Source organism: Chiroxiphia lanceolata, chromosome 3 (assembly GCF_009829145.1).
Source record: "Chiroxiphia lanceolata isolate bChiLan1 chromosome 3, bChiLan1.pri, whole genome shotgun sequence".
Taxonomy (NCBI): Eukaryota; Metazoa; Chordata; class Aves; order Passeriformes; family Pipridae; genus Chiroxiphia; species Chiroxiphia lanceolata.
This window is the reverse complement of record NC_045639.1, coordinates 66,191,163-66,208,597: the sequence shown is the minus strand read 5'-3', so window position 1 is coordinate 66,208,597 and position 17,435 is coordinate 66,191,163. Positions and strand designations below refer to the sequence as shown.

The window sequence follows — 17,435 nt, the reverse complement described above, 5'->3', positions numbered from 1 at the left end:
TGTTTCCTGTAACACTAACAAAGACTCTAAGTTCCACTACGCAAGAAGGAAAGTGTGCAGACTCAGAAAGGCAACTTTCTCCACATAAATAAAAAAGAAAACCAAAAAATATTGAGATTCCAGGTGTGAGTGAGATTCACTGAAGTCAGATAAGCTTTAAAGGAGGCATCAGGTAAAACATAAACATATGGGTCATAAATCTATCAAATTCAAGCAAAAAACCTCAAAGGCATTAAAAAGAAAAAAAAAAGGAAGTGATTATCTCTGAACTGATTAGGCTGTTCCCTTATCTGGTGTAATTCTGTAATGCTCTTGACACCAGCACTGAAAATGCTGCTTTTCCTGTTGAAGGAAGAAAAAACTCACATCTCCCTTTAGTCCGCATCAGACCCACAGCACAAATGTAACTGAAGGATACATTTGCTGGGTCCTTTCTCTTAGCAGAGACCAGCAAAAGAGGTCCTGTAAGCCACATTTGCTAATACCTGGATGACTACAAGCAATTACATGTGCTACAGGAAGCATCTCAGAATCAGGCCAGAAAACTGCTGGTTACAAAAAGGAAAGATCTCATTTCAGTGTTCAGCTTCAATACCAAAATCTGTTACTCTGTCCCATCTACACACAAACTAATGCACATCCATGGGAGCATCCATTTATCCCTTCTCTGTGTTTTCTGTTGCTGTTAAACCAAACATGTGCAACACAAGAATCTTTGCCTTGTGAAATTGCAGAGCTACGCTTGCAGTATGAGACAAAACAGCAGCAGCACCATAAACCAACACACTAACCTGAGTACTCAGACTTACTTTTCTTGCGTGTTATAAATAATTGCACTGTGGTAACAGTTCACTTCCATGCAGTCATGATTATCAGCACACCAGATAGTGGCACCTCAAACTCTTTACACAGATTATACAGGTGGCCGCTGTCTACAGCTGCAATTTTAAAAACTAGCACAAGAAAGACAAAAATGATCCATGAAATTATTATTATGTGAATAAAATAATCCAGGAAAATATTATTATGTGAATAAAAGACTGTTTAAATAAAAGAGCTGGTATGCTGAAGTACAACACACCTCTTTTTGGACATTATCCCAATCTAAACAAATTTATGAGAAGAAACATGTTCTAGTGGTAGATTTCTAATTCCCCTGGAGAAAGCCCAGATCATCTCCATTTAAGGTCAAGCAAGCAACAGCTGCACATTCTTGTTCCTCAGAACAAAATACAGCAGACCAGAACCTCCAACACAGATTCCTTTTCTAAAGCTTTTGCTTTCTGATATCCATGGGTGTCTGGACCCGTTCACCCAGGAGTCAATGAAAACAGTACAATGATGTGCTCATATATCGTGTCTGTACCTGTCAGACTGACATGTCCCATAAGCAGTACTTTGGCATCTGCCTCAGAACCCCACAAAAATCCCTGTGAGTTACACAAGGGAATGATACTAAGCTGAACTAGAAAAATGTTCTCAAGAGAGGGTACCCAAACAAGCTTGTTTTCAGAGAAACAACATCAATACAAGATCTACAACATCCATGTGAGTTGAACCTGGCATGTTATGGTTGTTTAAAAAAACATATTTTCTAATTTAAAATTTCTTACCAGTCAGACACATACAGAAGACATGTATTACATTTCTGATGAGATACTAGTGTTTCTATTAGTGCTTTAATTTGCACATTCAACTATCAGTCTTTAAAAATGAGACCAAGCTATGATTGTATCAGCAGCTCACAAAAAACCCCAACATTCTTTTAAGGTTTCTCATTTCTAAAAAGCTCCAATTCATTAAGCAAAAGAGCCAAGAATTTGGGGTAAAGTAACTAAATAATATAATAATTTTGCAGTGAGTTGGTAAAAGGGAAGAACTGGTATTGCAGCCGCTGCAGTGCTGGGTGCTGGACCGAAAGTACAGATGTGAATTTCAATAGTACAAGTACAAAAAGCAAACAATCCAGTGATAATACTTTTCTTGGATGACAGCACACAATGAAAACATGAAACCTCCCTCATAAAAAGGCCAAATACAGTCTTTTTATGTGAGAAATTTACAATGTTAATAATGCCAATATAAATAAATATACTTATATGTAAATATGTAAATATGTAATTTACTATAAGTAAATTATGAAACTCTTGCACTGGTAAAGAACTATCTCACTGTGGAGATATTTCATTAACTTTCAACTGAAATATGTGACCCTAGATTTCCTGTGTTTGATAATTAAGGACAGCAGAAAGCAGGCAGAATTATTATATTAAAGCCGAGTTGCTAACTTCAACTATTTTATAACCAATTTTGCAGACTACCTAAACCGTATTTACAAAAATAAAAACAGAGCTAAGTTTGAGTCAGGGTGGTACATCACCTCCAAGGCGGTTCTGTCTCTGGTCTGAATGATGTATCACAGCAGGGCTCCCAGGGAACAAAAGAAAACAACTAAACAAAAAAAACCCCACAATGTCTGGTTTCCTGCTTAAAGCCAAGCACTCGTCTGTGCTAAGCAATTATTGTCAAAACTGAATCTGTAAGTGTTCAGAGTTTGACTGAGCTTCTGCATTTTTGCCTGCGATTTCCAAATCAGGAAAAGGCACACGCTGTCAGTTGCATCCACACACAAAGCCTGATGCTGGATGCTCGCACATTAAACAGTTTAATCCCTTCACATCCAGTAAATCCTTCACTTCCCGGATGCACAAAACCTACTCTGTATATGACTGTGTTTGTCATTTCTCAACACAGGATAATATACATAAGATAACCTGTAAAGTAGCATCAAGCTGCTACTCCTATCCAAACAAACTGAAAGGGTTCTCAAAAAAATCACTTGAATAGTTTCCAGTCACAAAAAGTGGGAGGGGAAGAAAAAGTGTGGGGATGTGTTTTAAAGGAAAGATAAATACTCAAATTATATAGTAATGGTAAATTTTGGAGATGAACTTTTATATGCTAGATTTTATAATCCACAAATTAAAGGCTGGAAGAGACTTGAAATACAGGAAAATGACTTCAATTCAAGCACTGTGAGAAGAAAGATGATATTAGAAAAAACACACCATACACTGTAAACTGAATACCAGCTGTGTTACAAAACTATCAAAATTATATGCAATAAAAATGTAGTTTAAAAAATACCTTGTAGAAAAGAAAATCATTCCAAGTCAAATAACCACATGAAATGTGATAGCCCATACTATTTGTGCTTTTTTATGATGAAGAAACATCACCGTAGCAAAAGTAACACATTCAAAACACCTCCCTGAGCAAATTTCCATTTAAATTTTTGTTTAAGAAAAGGCAAGGTGTCAGCAAGCAGCTCCCTCTGCTACCCCACTGAAGCATACTGCTTCCCAGATTCCCTTATCCTGTGGTTGAGTAGGTGGTCTCCCTGGCACACAGTTCCCTTCACAAAAGGAGAGATGTTGCCAATGTTTAATACATTACTGCTGTGAACAAGTTTAGAGGAGCCACTGCCTGTGTCAGAAGGCAAATGGGACCAATCAACTTTTGAGCTGCTGAATGACACTGTGAGTCCTGCCTCTGAAACTTTTGTTATTTCCCCCCCCCCCCTCGACTTACTTCAATTGTTTCCACAACTTAGTTACAGACTAGGACAAGTTGCCAGAGCTCTACAGGCACGTCCCACAGCCGGGAGCAAGCTCCTCTGTGCTTCACTAAAAGTAAGACCAGAGGTAAGGAACCTCTCTCATGTGTAATGCTTTTAATTCTTGCAGCAAGGTGCTCTGTAGTAGTAGTTTTCTACAAAAACTCCTCTACTTAAATTAACAGCTGATTATCAAAAATATAGAAATGTAGGTATTACAGCTTTGAGTCAAAAATATAATGTTGTGAGGGGAATATTTCAGCAACAACAGAGGCAACAGAATTTCATGCTTGTGGGACACTTGCTGTCCCTGGGTAGATGATTTATACAGGTGGCATTGCACCAGAAGGTGAGAAGGTTTCATCACGTTCTTCAGACCTCTGTCTTTCATTTTAGATTTAATACCTTTTGCTTGGCTTTTTTCTGTTGTTTGGTTGGTTTTTAATCCAAAATCCACAAAGAGAGTAATTCACTTAAAGTTTTGTAGAGACACTTGTTTTCCAAAGCTGCTTATTCACAGCCCACAAAGGTAAGAAGCCCTTTCACCATTTAACTCAGAAAAGCTTTTTTCTGAGCTAACCCACTGAGAGAGCAAACTTTTTTTTGTTGCTGTATGACGAAAAATTGTCTGTAATTTAAAAATTTAAGTGGTATATAGCTGTACTAGAACTGAATATACGTTACTATAAGTGCAATTCAAGCTACAGAATCCATAGAGCGTTTTTGCTTTGAATTCCATTAAAAGTTAATTTTCTCCTGCTGTTCATTTTAACTGCTAAACTTGTCCTAGATTGTTTCTAATAAGAGATAAATAATTTTGCTAGGATTTGTAACATCATGAACTGAATTTCAAACGAAGGCGGCAATCCATTTATTTCTAAGGGAAGCACATACACACTGTACAATGAAATACAACTCCAGCTTTAAAACCACTGAAAAAAAAAGTGCATCTCACACAGAAACATGTCACATAAAGAACATCTAATATTTACATATACAAATATTTTTAAAAGAAATATGACTGATGAATATGTAGGCCTCTAAGGTATTTATGCTCCTTACAATCATGTTTCCTCCTTTCATCAATTCACACCTTATACTTACAGTTGTGATTTTAGAAAAGACAAACATAGTATAGACCTTAATTTTGTGAGGTATGTTTTCTCTGTAACTGAACAGACACCCAATTCCTTTTCCTATTAGTGACTGGCAGGCATCAGGCAAAGACACATCCAGGTTCTTGGTTTTGTGCTCAGCAGCCTCATGCCAGTTTTGAATAGACAAGTGATGGATGTGTCCAGACATCCTGTTACTCCCAAAGCAAACTCTGTTACGGAGTTCCCTAGAAGCTTCTTTCCAGTAGGCAGAAGCAGCACTTCAGACCTCCCAGTGTCTTCAAAACAATGCCTACCAAGGAGCAAGAAGATTCTAAGACAGATATCTTTCAAGGCTGAAGCTACATAAAATGTGTTTTCAAGTGAAAAGAGGAGGTAAGGTTTATTCTACCACACAGAGAATCTTTCTCTCCTACCCCAAATACTGCACACACATACCTTTAAAACTACAGACTTCATGCATACACACACGGATTGAACATACATATAGAAACTTAACTGCCATAGGCAGCTCTTTGATGGAATCTGGAATGCATCCCATAGCTACAGCAGGTTAGCTGCCCGACCATCTGAATTTTATCCTGTCACAACAGACTTCGGTAATTTAACACAGATGAAAGAGTGGCTCAGCTGTTAAGTTAAATTTAAAAATTTCACACTGATAACATCCCATGTCACAGACATCTAAACCCTGATTAACAACAATCTACAGTCATGACAGAAGCATGTGCTACATAGCAGGTGATAAGTGTTACAAATCAGATGTGAATTAAGGCATTTAATTTACAGCAAACAATTTATTTTTTTTTGCTGCTCATTTGTCAAGACACCTATGTTATTATTATTTGTATTTAAGACAGACTCAGATTTATGTATACACCACATTTCTATTTTTAAAGTTTCATTTATTTCTCATCCCCTGAGGAGTTTAGCAATATAGTGTCTTCAGTGTACAGTGTGAAACTCACTAAAATCAGTTTGTAACTGAGAGCATAAAGGTGATTTTCACTGATTTTTTTTCAGACCATCAGCAAACAAAAATGTATGGGATATGTCTAGACAGCTACAAGAGTAGCTTTTTATTTGCTTTAATAATAAGTTGATTTAGGAATAGAAAAGTACCCCAACTGGAGAAACAAAAAAATCCCACGGGGAAGCAACATTATGTTCCCTAAACTACAAGACATTTGAGAACTGGAAGACTGCTTTTGCTTTCTGTATATTGATAAATTGGTTAAGAGGACTTCCCTGGCATCAAGTTACTTCTCAGAAGTTGAATTCACCTACTATATCCTTCTCAATCAATGCCATGTCATTGTTCCCTTAGCCCCTAGAAGGTTAACAACAAAATCTGGAACATTCTTTTACACTTCTATTTTTTATACATGCTAGATATCTTTCAATTTTTGAATTCAAATTGCACTTAGCCCAATTCCTATGAACCACCAGAACCTAAAACTCAACATGAAATAACTTGTTAGGTACACAGTGAACACAGTGGAGGAAAGAGTTTATTTCCTAAAAGAAAGTTACTACGTAAAAGGCAAATCATACCAACAGTCTGGAAATGGTAAAATGTTATTTTATGTCTTATTTTGATGAGGGGAGTTGATGAGTATGGAGAATGAAGCACCTGCTCAAGATTCTCCTGTATGGTCCTGCAGCAGTTGCAGGGAATTTACCCTCCCTAAAACTAGCCCAAAGCTTTGGCTCCCAGGCTGCTCTAATGGACCAGCACACATACAAGTTCCAGTTATCCCCAAGGCATGTGAATAACTTCCAAAAACCAAAATGCCTGGTGTGTTCAACTATTCATCAGTCTAATTGCTTTGCATCTACATCTTTCACATTCTGATGCGCTTGAAACACAGGTAAAGGCTCTTACTGTTGGTCTTGCTTCTTAGAACACTGAGAATATTAAAGCTAGTCAGAAGGAAGCTTGGAAGAGCAATAAATTAATAAGAGGGGGAACAAAAAAAAGACACTCAAATGTGAGCCTTCCCCTACACTCTCCCAAACACATGAAAAATACCAACACTTCAGCACAAAACAGATTTTAAAACAAAAGGCAGAAAGAAGGATAAAATGAGTTTCCTTTTCCTGTTACCAGCACTTCTCAAACTATGAGATGAATTGTTGCTTATTTCCCCATCATAAGGAAATGTTTTCTCCATGTCATTGAAAAATGACATTACATGCCACAAAGTCAGTGTCTAGATCTTCAATCAACATACCTTGATAGTACTTTTTGCATCACTGTTTATGGTTATTAAGACATTTCTTTTCAATGGACGGCAGTGAACTACTGGGGTTTTGGGACATTTCACTGTTAGAATCTATGCAATAGACTTATGCAACATTACTTTTTAACAATACCCCTTCAGGGCTTCACTTATTCACGTGGAACTGCAAGAATTCAAAAAAGTCAAATCTCTTCTATTCCACTGATATCACTGCTGCATTTAGTAAACATATGACAGGAAACAGGCTGCGTCCAAAATTGCTGTGGCATTTCCAAAGGAGCCAAATTTAATCCGTGTGACTTCAAAGGAGTCAACGCAGTTGCACCAGGAATGAGAGTGGCCCACAGTTTTCACTTTGGTCACATACCCCCTCTTATTGTGAAGGACACCCAGGAACAAAGATAAAAATAACCTAATACAAATCAGGGAAACAGTCACATGTCGGTGAAGAAGGAAACAGTAATTGTGATTGGTGATTCACTCTAGGGCATTGGGTATAGGGGATTCACTACATAGTAACACACAGGATCAGCCACAAGACTGACCCTGCAGATTCGCACTGTGCTTAAGACAAGCCTTTATTATCCATTAACAGCACTGATAAAACATGTAACTGCACAGCAATGCAGTCAACAGTTCCTCTTGTACAATGCTACAGGAGTAACATTTTAGACTTAAAAAACATATAAACTACAGTATGCCCTTTTGCTGCACTTCTGTTTCAACAAGTGGTGTGTGCCTGCATAATTCTCCTTTCTACTGGCCTAAAATAAGGGGACTGAACAGCAGAGAGCAGCTACTATTTGTGGCAACAATCAGCCCTCATTTCTATGTAATTATGTTCCAGGCTGTCCATTTTGACCTTGATAGTCACCCAGCATAGGCATAAGCAGCTGTATTACTGAATCTGTTTCTCTTTATGCACACTTCAGGTGGGTGACAGCGCCATGGAGGATTAACAAGCAAGGTATGTGTTTATTAGCTGAAGTCAAGCACTTGTAAAGACAAACTTGTTGAAATACAGGCCCAGAATTGCCTTCCTTTGCTTACAAGAAAACTTCTCCCACAGGCAGGCTTAGTAGGTTAAACAACACATAGATGTTGTAAAAACTTCCAAAACCTTGTAAGCTTTTAAATCAAGAAACCCAAGTTACTCTATTTTGTCCTTTCCTCATCCCTTCTCTACAACATTTTCTTGCTGTTAAAGGTATACATTTTAACTTACTCTACCTTCCATTTTTTAAGATCCTTTTCTGTCATCTGTCTTGTCACATATGGCCAAATATCTAGTGCCAACTCAGCTCGACTGAGCCTTCTGACCTATTGCCAGTTTCCTCAGCAACATTCCCCAAGAAAAAGAAAGAATATTTTTTTCCCCTCCCAGAGCAATCTCACCCTCTCTTGCCCTGTTTTGGCCTTGCATCTGTGATGCCCAACCAGCTAATAATGCTTTTTATGGAAGCATTCAAAGCCCCAAGTCCTCGCCCCTTGAGTCATGCAAGTGAAACATTTGCAGCAGCACAGTAGTGCAGGTGCCAGCATGTGCACAGTTCAATTTAATGCTGGACTCATGAAATGGACTTATTGTGCATTTACACAAGTAAACATCGATGCTGCTCCAATCCTCATGTGGGTCCCAAAAAAACAGTAGTCAGGAAAAAGAAACGTTGCTGTAGCAGGACACAGAGCCCAGAGACCAAGGGTTGCACACACACACTGCATTAAAAAAATGACACAAGAAGCTGTGATGAAGTCATCCGCAGGAAATACCGTTCCCTGTACAGTGTCTGTCACACAAGCTCATCACACAAACTCTTCTCTACCAGCGTTAATCCATTAGTGGTTCCTCTACTGTGACTTGTCTGGAAGAAGATAAACAGCCTAATGCACTCCAGCCTGTACTGGGATGGGAGAATGAATGCACATTCAGCCAAGAGACTTGGTAATTCCTGTGCATGTCTTGCTTTTACTGCACTAGTGACTGACAGTGACTTGCATAGAGCTAAGCAGAACATACTTGGCAAGCACTTTAACTGCTTAAATAGATGAAAACAGGTACAGCAAAAAGTCAAACAAAGATGAAAAATTATAGTCACCAGGAGAGCAAGTTCCTGGCGTGTGTTTTGTTTGCAATAAATATCAACTCTAGCTTAAAACATCATAACAAAATCTGAAGTTGAGTTTTAGAAGAAGATGTCATCACATGGAATCCTCTAGAGGTATTAAAATAACCATGTGCAATTTGATTTCTTTTGAAAGTCTCTTTTAAATACCAACACTGCCACTGGCACTGAAAGCACATGTATTCTGCTGATATAGAACCCTCTGACTCTACAGCCCAACATGGAGGGACTAAGAAAGAAAAGCCTGCAAGACAGTTCTGTCTCCTTTTAAGCTTTTTCCATTTAGCCACATATAGAGACAAATTCATGGGCGACAAAGAATCTCTGATTCACTCAGGACCATCAAGTAATTTGGGAAACAGACATCTAAGCAATGGTTTTCCTTTATGTGGTATACATGATACGAATTTCACTTATTGCCAAGGAAAAAAAAAGGTGACAAGGAGAGGCCTTCTGTGAAAGATTCGATCACAATATCAATTCATAAAATGTTTAGGGGTAAGTGCAGCTTTGGGAACAAAGTCTGACAGATACATATATCATCATTATCTTGAAAACAAAGTTTTCATATTGTGACAGCACCTGCAGAATTCACCTCACCCTGACCTAACCAAGCATATATCAAAGCCAGCTTCTTGCCACAGAAGGTTCATGCAGGAGGGATTTACACTGCAACTACTTATTTGGAGTTTTAAGACAACTGACACCCTGTGCTTCCATCTGCAATTAAAAGGGGGGGGGAATATACTTTAAATATAACACTCATTTAAGAGATGGAGTTGTATACATGCTTTATTTTTTTCCTCATACCATTTCTACACCTTTGCAGCCACATTTTGTAACACACTGTCCTACATGCATAAAAAAAATTTAGTCTTTATTCTGTCCTGTCTGTTGAGAAATATACTACTAAAATTCCCTACACCAGTGATTCGTTAGCTTTAATTGCCCCCCATAAAGAACTTGTAGTTGGAATGGAAACACTTCAATAGGATTTTTTTTTTCTCCTCCCTTCCAGAAAAAAGAAAAAGGTTCTGCTAAATCAGATTATCTGCCCCTGTCAGTAACAGCCAGCACTACTATCCAGATCTCCTGGCTGCAAGGTCTGTGACCCTAGTCTTATCATCATGCTTTCACATGTGCTTGAACAAATAAAGCAGAGAGATGTGGGTGGGAGGGCAATGAGCCACAGCCTTTTCAGACTGTGAAAGATGAGAGTTTAGGATCTAAAGCAATAATCTGGGCAAAACCCACATACTCACAATTTCCATATTACAGTTCCTCACCACTGCTAAGAAGCAGATGCTTAGTAGCCTTCAGGAGGAGAAGTATAGTACAGCACAAATCTAAACTTGAAAAACAAATTTTCAAATCCTGTTTTAAACTAAAAACACTGTAAAAGCAATCTATTTATTTCAGACTTTTCAGAACTTTTAAAAAATTTCCATTTGCACTCTTCAAAACACTTCTGTATTTCTAATTCTTCGCTTTCCTGCTTTTCCAGCTCCACAAAGGCTGTCTAAAACAAAAAGAGAAGATATTAGGCACTTTGCACTGTTCCTGACAACTGCTCTTCTTTCCTGCACTCCTAAAACCTCTGATTTGTGCTCTCTGCTTTCTTGTTGCCATGGAGAAGGTCCAACACATAACCCGCTCTGCTCTAAGGAGAGCCTCAACTATTGAGGTCAACCCACAAGCACGCCAAAGGCTCCAAGAGCTCTTTGTGAATTTCTGCCTGATTTTAATTTGCCTCTTGCTGATCTGTATCATTGTGATGCTTCTCTGAAGTTCCAGCACTCCTCTGCACTGTCCTCTAGAAAAATCATCCCAGGGGGAAGAGAGACGTACACCTGCAACTCCCAGCGCAAGGATCCTCACGTGAGAGGGGCCAGCACTGGGACTAGAGTGTGTGCCAACCAGTGCCCTGTTACCTTACTACCTGCTACATGTATTAAAAACACCTCTTCTGTGCAGAACAGTGTTTAGAGCCTGTAGTTACAAAGCTGTGCATGACCCAGTTTGTCAGTCTCAATCAAGAGATATCTTTAAATGGGGTAAAGTACTGGTAAATCAGATTATCTGCCCCCAACAGTAACAGCCATCAGTTGGTAAGTTCCTCAGTCTTTTAGTTAGATAAACAGCAACTTCACTTTTTGGGGGCCTGAGTGGTTTTAGGTTTCTCTGAAAATCCTTATGCCCTTAGAGGGGTTCCAAATTTGGACCACATCTGCCCAAAGAAGAGCTTACAGGTACACAGCCATCAACACATCTTAAGAAAATTTCTGCTCTGTTTAATTCACGGTGCTGCATCTCTGCATTATCAACTGAAGGCATTTAAATTGCTTTAGTGGTTTTTAAGGGAACATGGGAATAAACAAAAAATCTCTTCTAACCCAGAAATGAAAACTATTTCATATGCTTTTCTCCCTATCTAAAGGATCTCGTATATGTGACATCTGGAAAGGTTTTTCAATATGTTTTGCAGAAAAAAAATTGACACTACCACACTGACATAAAAAAATTTTTTTCTATAGTCATTCAACTGACATGACAACTGGCATAACTTGGAAATAATTCTCAGAGTACTAAATATTTGACTTCAGACAACTTAATTATGTCCTGCTCTAATTTATGTAATAATTTCCTTAGTTTAAAACTACTAAAAACTTGGAACTTGCCAGTGTCACAGAAAGTGGCTTATATCTGATATGGTAAAGAGAAAAGTCTAGGTCACCATTATTGCTATGACTAAAGTGTATCAGACAAATACAAGTAACACCCCCACCTTCAGCTGCAAATATCTGCTAGAGAACATGCAAGTATTTTCCTAAAACAAATGACAGATTAAAAAAATAAATTACAAGCGATTATGCACAGAAGGGAAAAGCATTGCAGAAATATCTTTTCAACATGTAAACCAGAGGCTATACATGCAAAAGATGACATTTCTACTCCAGCAGTTGTGAGTAATAAGACTGAGCAGAAGACTTCCAATCCTACTACATGTTTCCAGTTTTAATCTAAGTTCCTAGAAATCTGATAGTTTTTAAATTTAAAGAAAGTTCAAGAATCAACACAGAGGTCAGATAGACATCCATTTTTTGAAGAGTAATCTTTCTGTACTGCTCTACGTAAGCAGTCCTACTGATTAATACAGAAAATCAAGTTTATCTTCATCTTGTATTCTGCCTTTAAGACTTAATATTTCATGAGTAGAGGCTGACAATGAACAGCTGAGCAGGAAGGGAAGAAATCTTTGAAAAAGCTTGGTATTTAATGGAATGCAAGCAAATCCAGTGGTGATGCACTTCCTGTCTGGCAAACAGATATGCAAAGAACAGGCCTCTAAAATAGGGTTAATCACCAGAGGAAATTAAGATAGCGACTGTATGAGGACTAGAGCAAGCACTGGTGAGGCTGGCAACACACCCCCACTTGCAAGTTAGTATATGAGCATTACTGATTTGAACCATCAGCGTAAATCTCAATTTCCATTTCATGCGTTCTCACCACTTTCACAAACACATGAGATTTTGGTAAGCGTATTTTCCCTTTTAATCCTTCTTCCCTTTCTTCTCTTTTCAAATCTGTATTTTTGTCATGGATAGAGTTTCTAGCTTTAGTTTGCTTTGGATGTGCTTCAAGAGACTTCAATTGGAAATAGACAAGTTTTACAGTACTGAAAACTTGCTGAAGAAAAGTGTTAAGAGTAAAGCATCAGCACATACATCCTGAAGACATGTTTGGATTATAGGTTTAACAAGCCAGTAATATATAGGAGTCAAAGTAAAGCATTGCTAAAAAAGCACCCCCCCAATAAAAACAAAGCCTCCAACTTCCACTTATGTACCTAAAAGCCATCATTTATTTAAAAGCAATAAACAAACAAGAACAAAACAAAATTATAAATGAACTGGAAGCCCTACTGTTATTTCACATCAATGCAGATAAATTGCATGTACTGTTTGGTTCATTTATGTCTTAGGATTCTGATGATCACAACATCTGCTACCATCCTCTATATCATCAAATGTCAACTGAACCCACAGATTAAAAAACAACCAACCTTCTGTATATAGTACAAACTTCTTCATAGACTTTTATGAGCTTTAAAAATAACATCTACTGTATTTTAATTATTAAAATGACTGCTTGAAAATATATTAATGCATAAAATACATCCAATTCTGTTTAGAGATCTATCATTTACTTATTAAACTTATGTGAAAAAGAGTTAGTCATTGCACAGCTTTTTAGTTCTCTGTATGTCTATTTATTCTGCTTTGGTTTTAAGAGTAATCTTGACTGTCTTGTGATGCCCAAATCACTTACATGTACCTAATTCACACCCAGTAGCTACTGCTCGTAAGCAATCCTAATGAATTTTATCAAAGTGTAATCAAAAAGTTCCCTACTTTTATGAGCTGTAATAAAAATTGCAAACACAGCACATAGCTTGGATTAAGTTTTCAGTTCTCTGCTCCACTCCACCTAAGCCTAAATCTTTTTCCTAAGTTCACCTTACACACTGATAATGAATAAAGACAGCTGAACAGGCAACAAGCTGGCATTACTCTTCCTCCAAAACAATAAATTACAAACATTCATGGCAATTTTATACTGGGAAGGAGCTGAATCAGGAACAAAAGTATGCCGGTTTTAAAGATGTGTTTCCTCAGCCAGCTCCTCAGCAAAAATTGATATAACTACTCATTATCCTCTACATGAAAACATGACCCATTTAAAACCTGAAATTTTGCTCTGATCAAGACTTAGTAAGGCACTTCAGAAGGCAGGAGATAGTCGTGTTTCTTTATTAACAGTTCTGCATTGATTTAGCTACAACTGCCCTTCCTAGCAGAACTGTACCACTCAGTGGAAAGATAAGTGTAAAACAGACTTAATATTTTTCACACAACAGGGCCAAAATGTTTGCCACCCCTCAGCACAAAGAATTTTTATGTAAGTTTTGCTACAGTTACACCAATGGTCAATGGTGCAACTAGGCCAGGGGTATCCTGGGGTGCATTAGGAAGAGCACTGCCAGCAGGTCAAGGTAGGTGATCCTGCCCCTCTACTCAGCCCTAATGAGGTTACATCTGGAGTGCTGTGTCCAGTTCTGGGCTCCTCATGGAGCTCCAGACATGGGGCTCCTGGAGTAGGTCCAGCAGAGGGCAACAAAGATGATTAGGGAACTGGAGCATTTCCCTTATGAGGAAAGGCTGAGGGAGCTGGGCCTGTTCAGTCTCAAGAAGAGATGCCTGACAGGGGACCTCATCAATGTACATCTGAAAGGAGGGTGTCAAGAGGAAGGATCCAGGCTCTTCATGGCAGTGCCAAGCAACAGGACAAAAGGCAATGGGCAGAAACTGATGCACAGGAAGTTCCACCTGAATATGAGGAAGAACCTCTTTACTGTGCACTGGAATAGATGCCCAGACAGGTTGTGGAGTCTCCCTCACTGGACATATTCGAGAACCATCTGGATGAAATCCTGTGCCATGTGCTCTAGGATGACCCTGTTTCGCCAGGGAGGTTGGACCAGATGATCCACTGTGGTCCCTTCTGACTTTATCCATTCTGTGATACATACAGAACAATAATCATGTCTGATGGACACACTTCTGCTGAAACATACTTTACCTACATCCTCTCTGCTAAAATTAGAGCAGAGTAATTGAACACGTTCATTTAGAGAGTGTTCTTGTTTATATCTGGAAGCATATTAATATACTACAGATTACAGGCCAGATACCTGTAATTGTATGGCTACTAATAAATAGTGCCTGGCAGAATACAATTGCAAAATATTTGTGAAATCCTATAAGATCCATAAATACCTTTTATTTAAAAACAAATTTAGTCCTTTTAGGTTTGACATCCATAATAAAAACTGGAAAAAAACCTCAGAACATATTTATAAGGATTCCTTTAAAAACTGATGCTCATCTGAGTAAGAATCCTGGTAATTTAAATTATTTAAAACAGGTCCTAGATTTACTGTAATATCTGACTGATTGCTTTATAAGCTTGTTATATTTTTTTAAGGTAAAAGAACACCAGAAGTTACATCTTTGTATAAAATATAAAATTATGAAATACTGCCCTCTTGTGACGATCCGTAAAAACGTAGCTGATGTTTTGGCAACTGTTTTCACTGTTAGGGCATAGTGGTTTTATATGTTCCTTTTATTTATGTATATATATTTCTATATATAAAACACAATTGTTATATTACTAATACTCCCTTAAAATAAGCTATTGCGTATGTCCTATTAAAAGCACTAAGGACACATCCTCTGCCAGCGCAATCTACATTTTTAATAAGGCATTTGCAAAGCTGCAATGACTCTTACACAGCACATTGCTGCCAAAACACAACCTGCTGCACTGCACAACGCCAAACTCTAGAAGGGTAAGGATATACTCCTGTTAACAGAAATATATTTTGCCCAGACAAGAAAGCTTTCCTTTTTTCGCACTCACAGAGATCTTTTAGATGTAAATTTTCAACAATCTACTGCTGAAACAGAGTAAGTCTTGAGAACAGCCATTCTCTTGAAAATTAAATAGGCCTGAAAAGTACCACACAAATTAAAAAAAAAAGCCAATAAAGAGCCAAACTGTAATAAAATTCAAGTTCTTTCTCCAACAATTAGTTCTTTAGAAATTCCCCAGTAATGAAATGAAGGCTAACACTAACTTTTTTTTAATTATTTTATTTTTAAGGTATTGGGGAAAAAAAGCCTGTAGGAGTATCTAGATCCTTTTCCGGAAAGAGAAAACAACACAACTCTAGTTCCTGTAAACAAACATTTTTTTCTTCAGTGGTAGAAACTAAAACCAGACAAACATCTGTGGACACAATGAAATTTTTGTGAAATCTACCTCGCTTAGCATTGAAGGAGCGACCCAAAGCTACAATTAAGAGTCTGCTGCAAGCACAAGAGGGCAGACTGATACACACTATGGATCTTGCCAACGACAGAGGTCTCAACCTGCTACTCAATTTTCTGCTCATTTTCTTGGTTCTAGTGCTCGCATTTATCCTTGTGAAGTTGATGTGAACCTTTGTGAGGCTCTGCTTCCTTCTCAGACCTTGTTTTGAGGGCTTTGCAATGATAATGCAGATACTTAAAAATGTCTAAATATAGTATGCAAAGACTGCAGAGGCTGAAATATCTGACAGAGAATGTGTTCCCACACCAAATTTATCAGAAAGCAATCCTAAAAGCTGTGCACAACTATCTACCTACCATTGAGTGAAAAAAGCATCTAGAGCCTTGCTGAGTACCTGAAGAAATCCAACTATGCATCAGCAGCTACGATATTTTCTCACTGTTAGAGCTGATTGGTATTCAAAGATCTACAAATTATCTGCAGACTTCAAAGAACATCATTTCTGCAAAAGCAGAAATCAAATTTTTAAAATGGGATTCCTGTAGAACATGTACTTCATGGGAAATGACACAGATACAGCAGGAAGGCAAAACAAAATGCCAACACTGAGTTGACAGCACACATCAAATTATCTGTGGAGAGAAAAGCATGGATGCTGTAGACGGAAACAAAGCAGCTTGCAGCTGAGATGGGGATAAGTGAAGGTTAAATATGAAAACATAATTATTAGTTATACCTTTTTTCACCACCTATGTTTCACTGCAACACCCTAAAAGCCAGAAGCCTTAGTGTTATCCAGCAGTATCAAAAGAAGCAGCTGTCAAAACAACAGAAAAACAAATAACCATTAACCAGGGTTATCACAACTCAGCCTAGGAAACCCTTAACACTGGCACATACACAAGCAGTAGGTGTATCTGCACAAACCCAACAAGTGTGTTACAGCCTCAGTAAGTTGGATTTACCACTTAGGCACAGGTCAAGTGAGCAGTGTGGGAGCTCTCCAGCCATATTTGACAGACCACTTGCTACTTGCCAGTGAAATCATCCAGTCCATAACCTGTCCTCCCTTGTAAGTATGTAAATAAATAAACTTACAGGACCTTCTTCTGTGGCCCTTTACAGGATGATGTACTTTCCCCACAGGTCCTTGGGAAGGACAGTGACCAACAAGAGTACACTTCTCCTGGAATTACTTGCCGAGAAGGCAGCTCTAAATAACCTGAGACACTCTAGCAAAGGAGACGACCATTGGGGCCAAACAGCTTCCTCTTAGCACCTCACTTTCCCAAGTAAAACATGGGAACATTGTGCACCAACACATATACATTGTACAGTAAACTTAACGTCATAGATATACATATTAACAGTCTTTTTTTTGCACATATGCAAAAGAAGCAGATGTTGCTCATCGGGTGGGGGAAGCCCCAGCTTCCAG

General features: G+C 38.2%; 2 protein-coding genes and 1 long non-coding RNA gene across 6 annotated transcripts in view; 2 read left to right on the top strand and 1 right to left on the bottom strand.

Annotated features, from left to right (window-relative positions):
• The window catches only part of CEP85L (centrosomal protein 85 like), a 145,526-nt gene that overhangs the window by 39,587 nt on the left and 88,504 nt on the right, over positions 1-17,435 (bottom strand). The gene's annotated exons all lie outside the window — the stretch shown is intronic.
• Positions 3,606-17,242, top strand: LOC116783976. 2 transcript variants are annotated; one of them, XR_004355907.1, is made up of 3 exons: positions 3,606-3,704; positions 7,907-7,941; positions 15,827-17,242. It is a non-coding gene; the product is annotated as an uncharacterized LOC116783976 (long non-coding RNA). The 2 variants fall into 2 exon arrangements; XR_004355906.1 differs by lacking the exon at positions 15,827-17,242 and adding an exon at positions 10,602-10,617.
• On the top strand, positions 10,630-11,720 carry PLN (phospholamban). The gene has a single exon (XM_032682083.1). It carries the CDS (start codon positions 10,725-10,727, stop codon positions 10,881-10,883), a length of 159 nt encoding a protein of 52 aa, XP_032537974.1. The 5' UTR covers positions 10,630-10,724; the 3' UTR covers positions 10,884-11,720.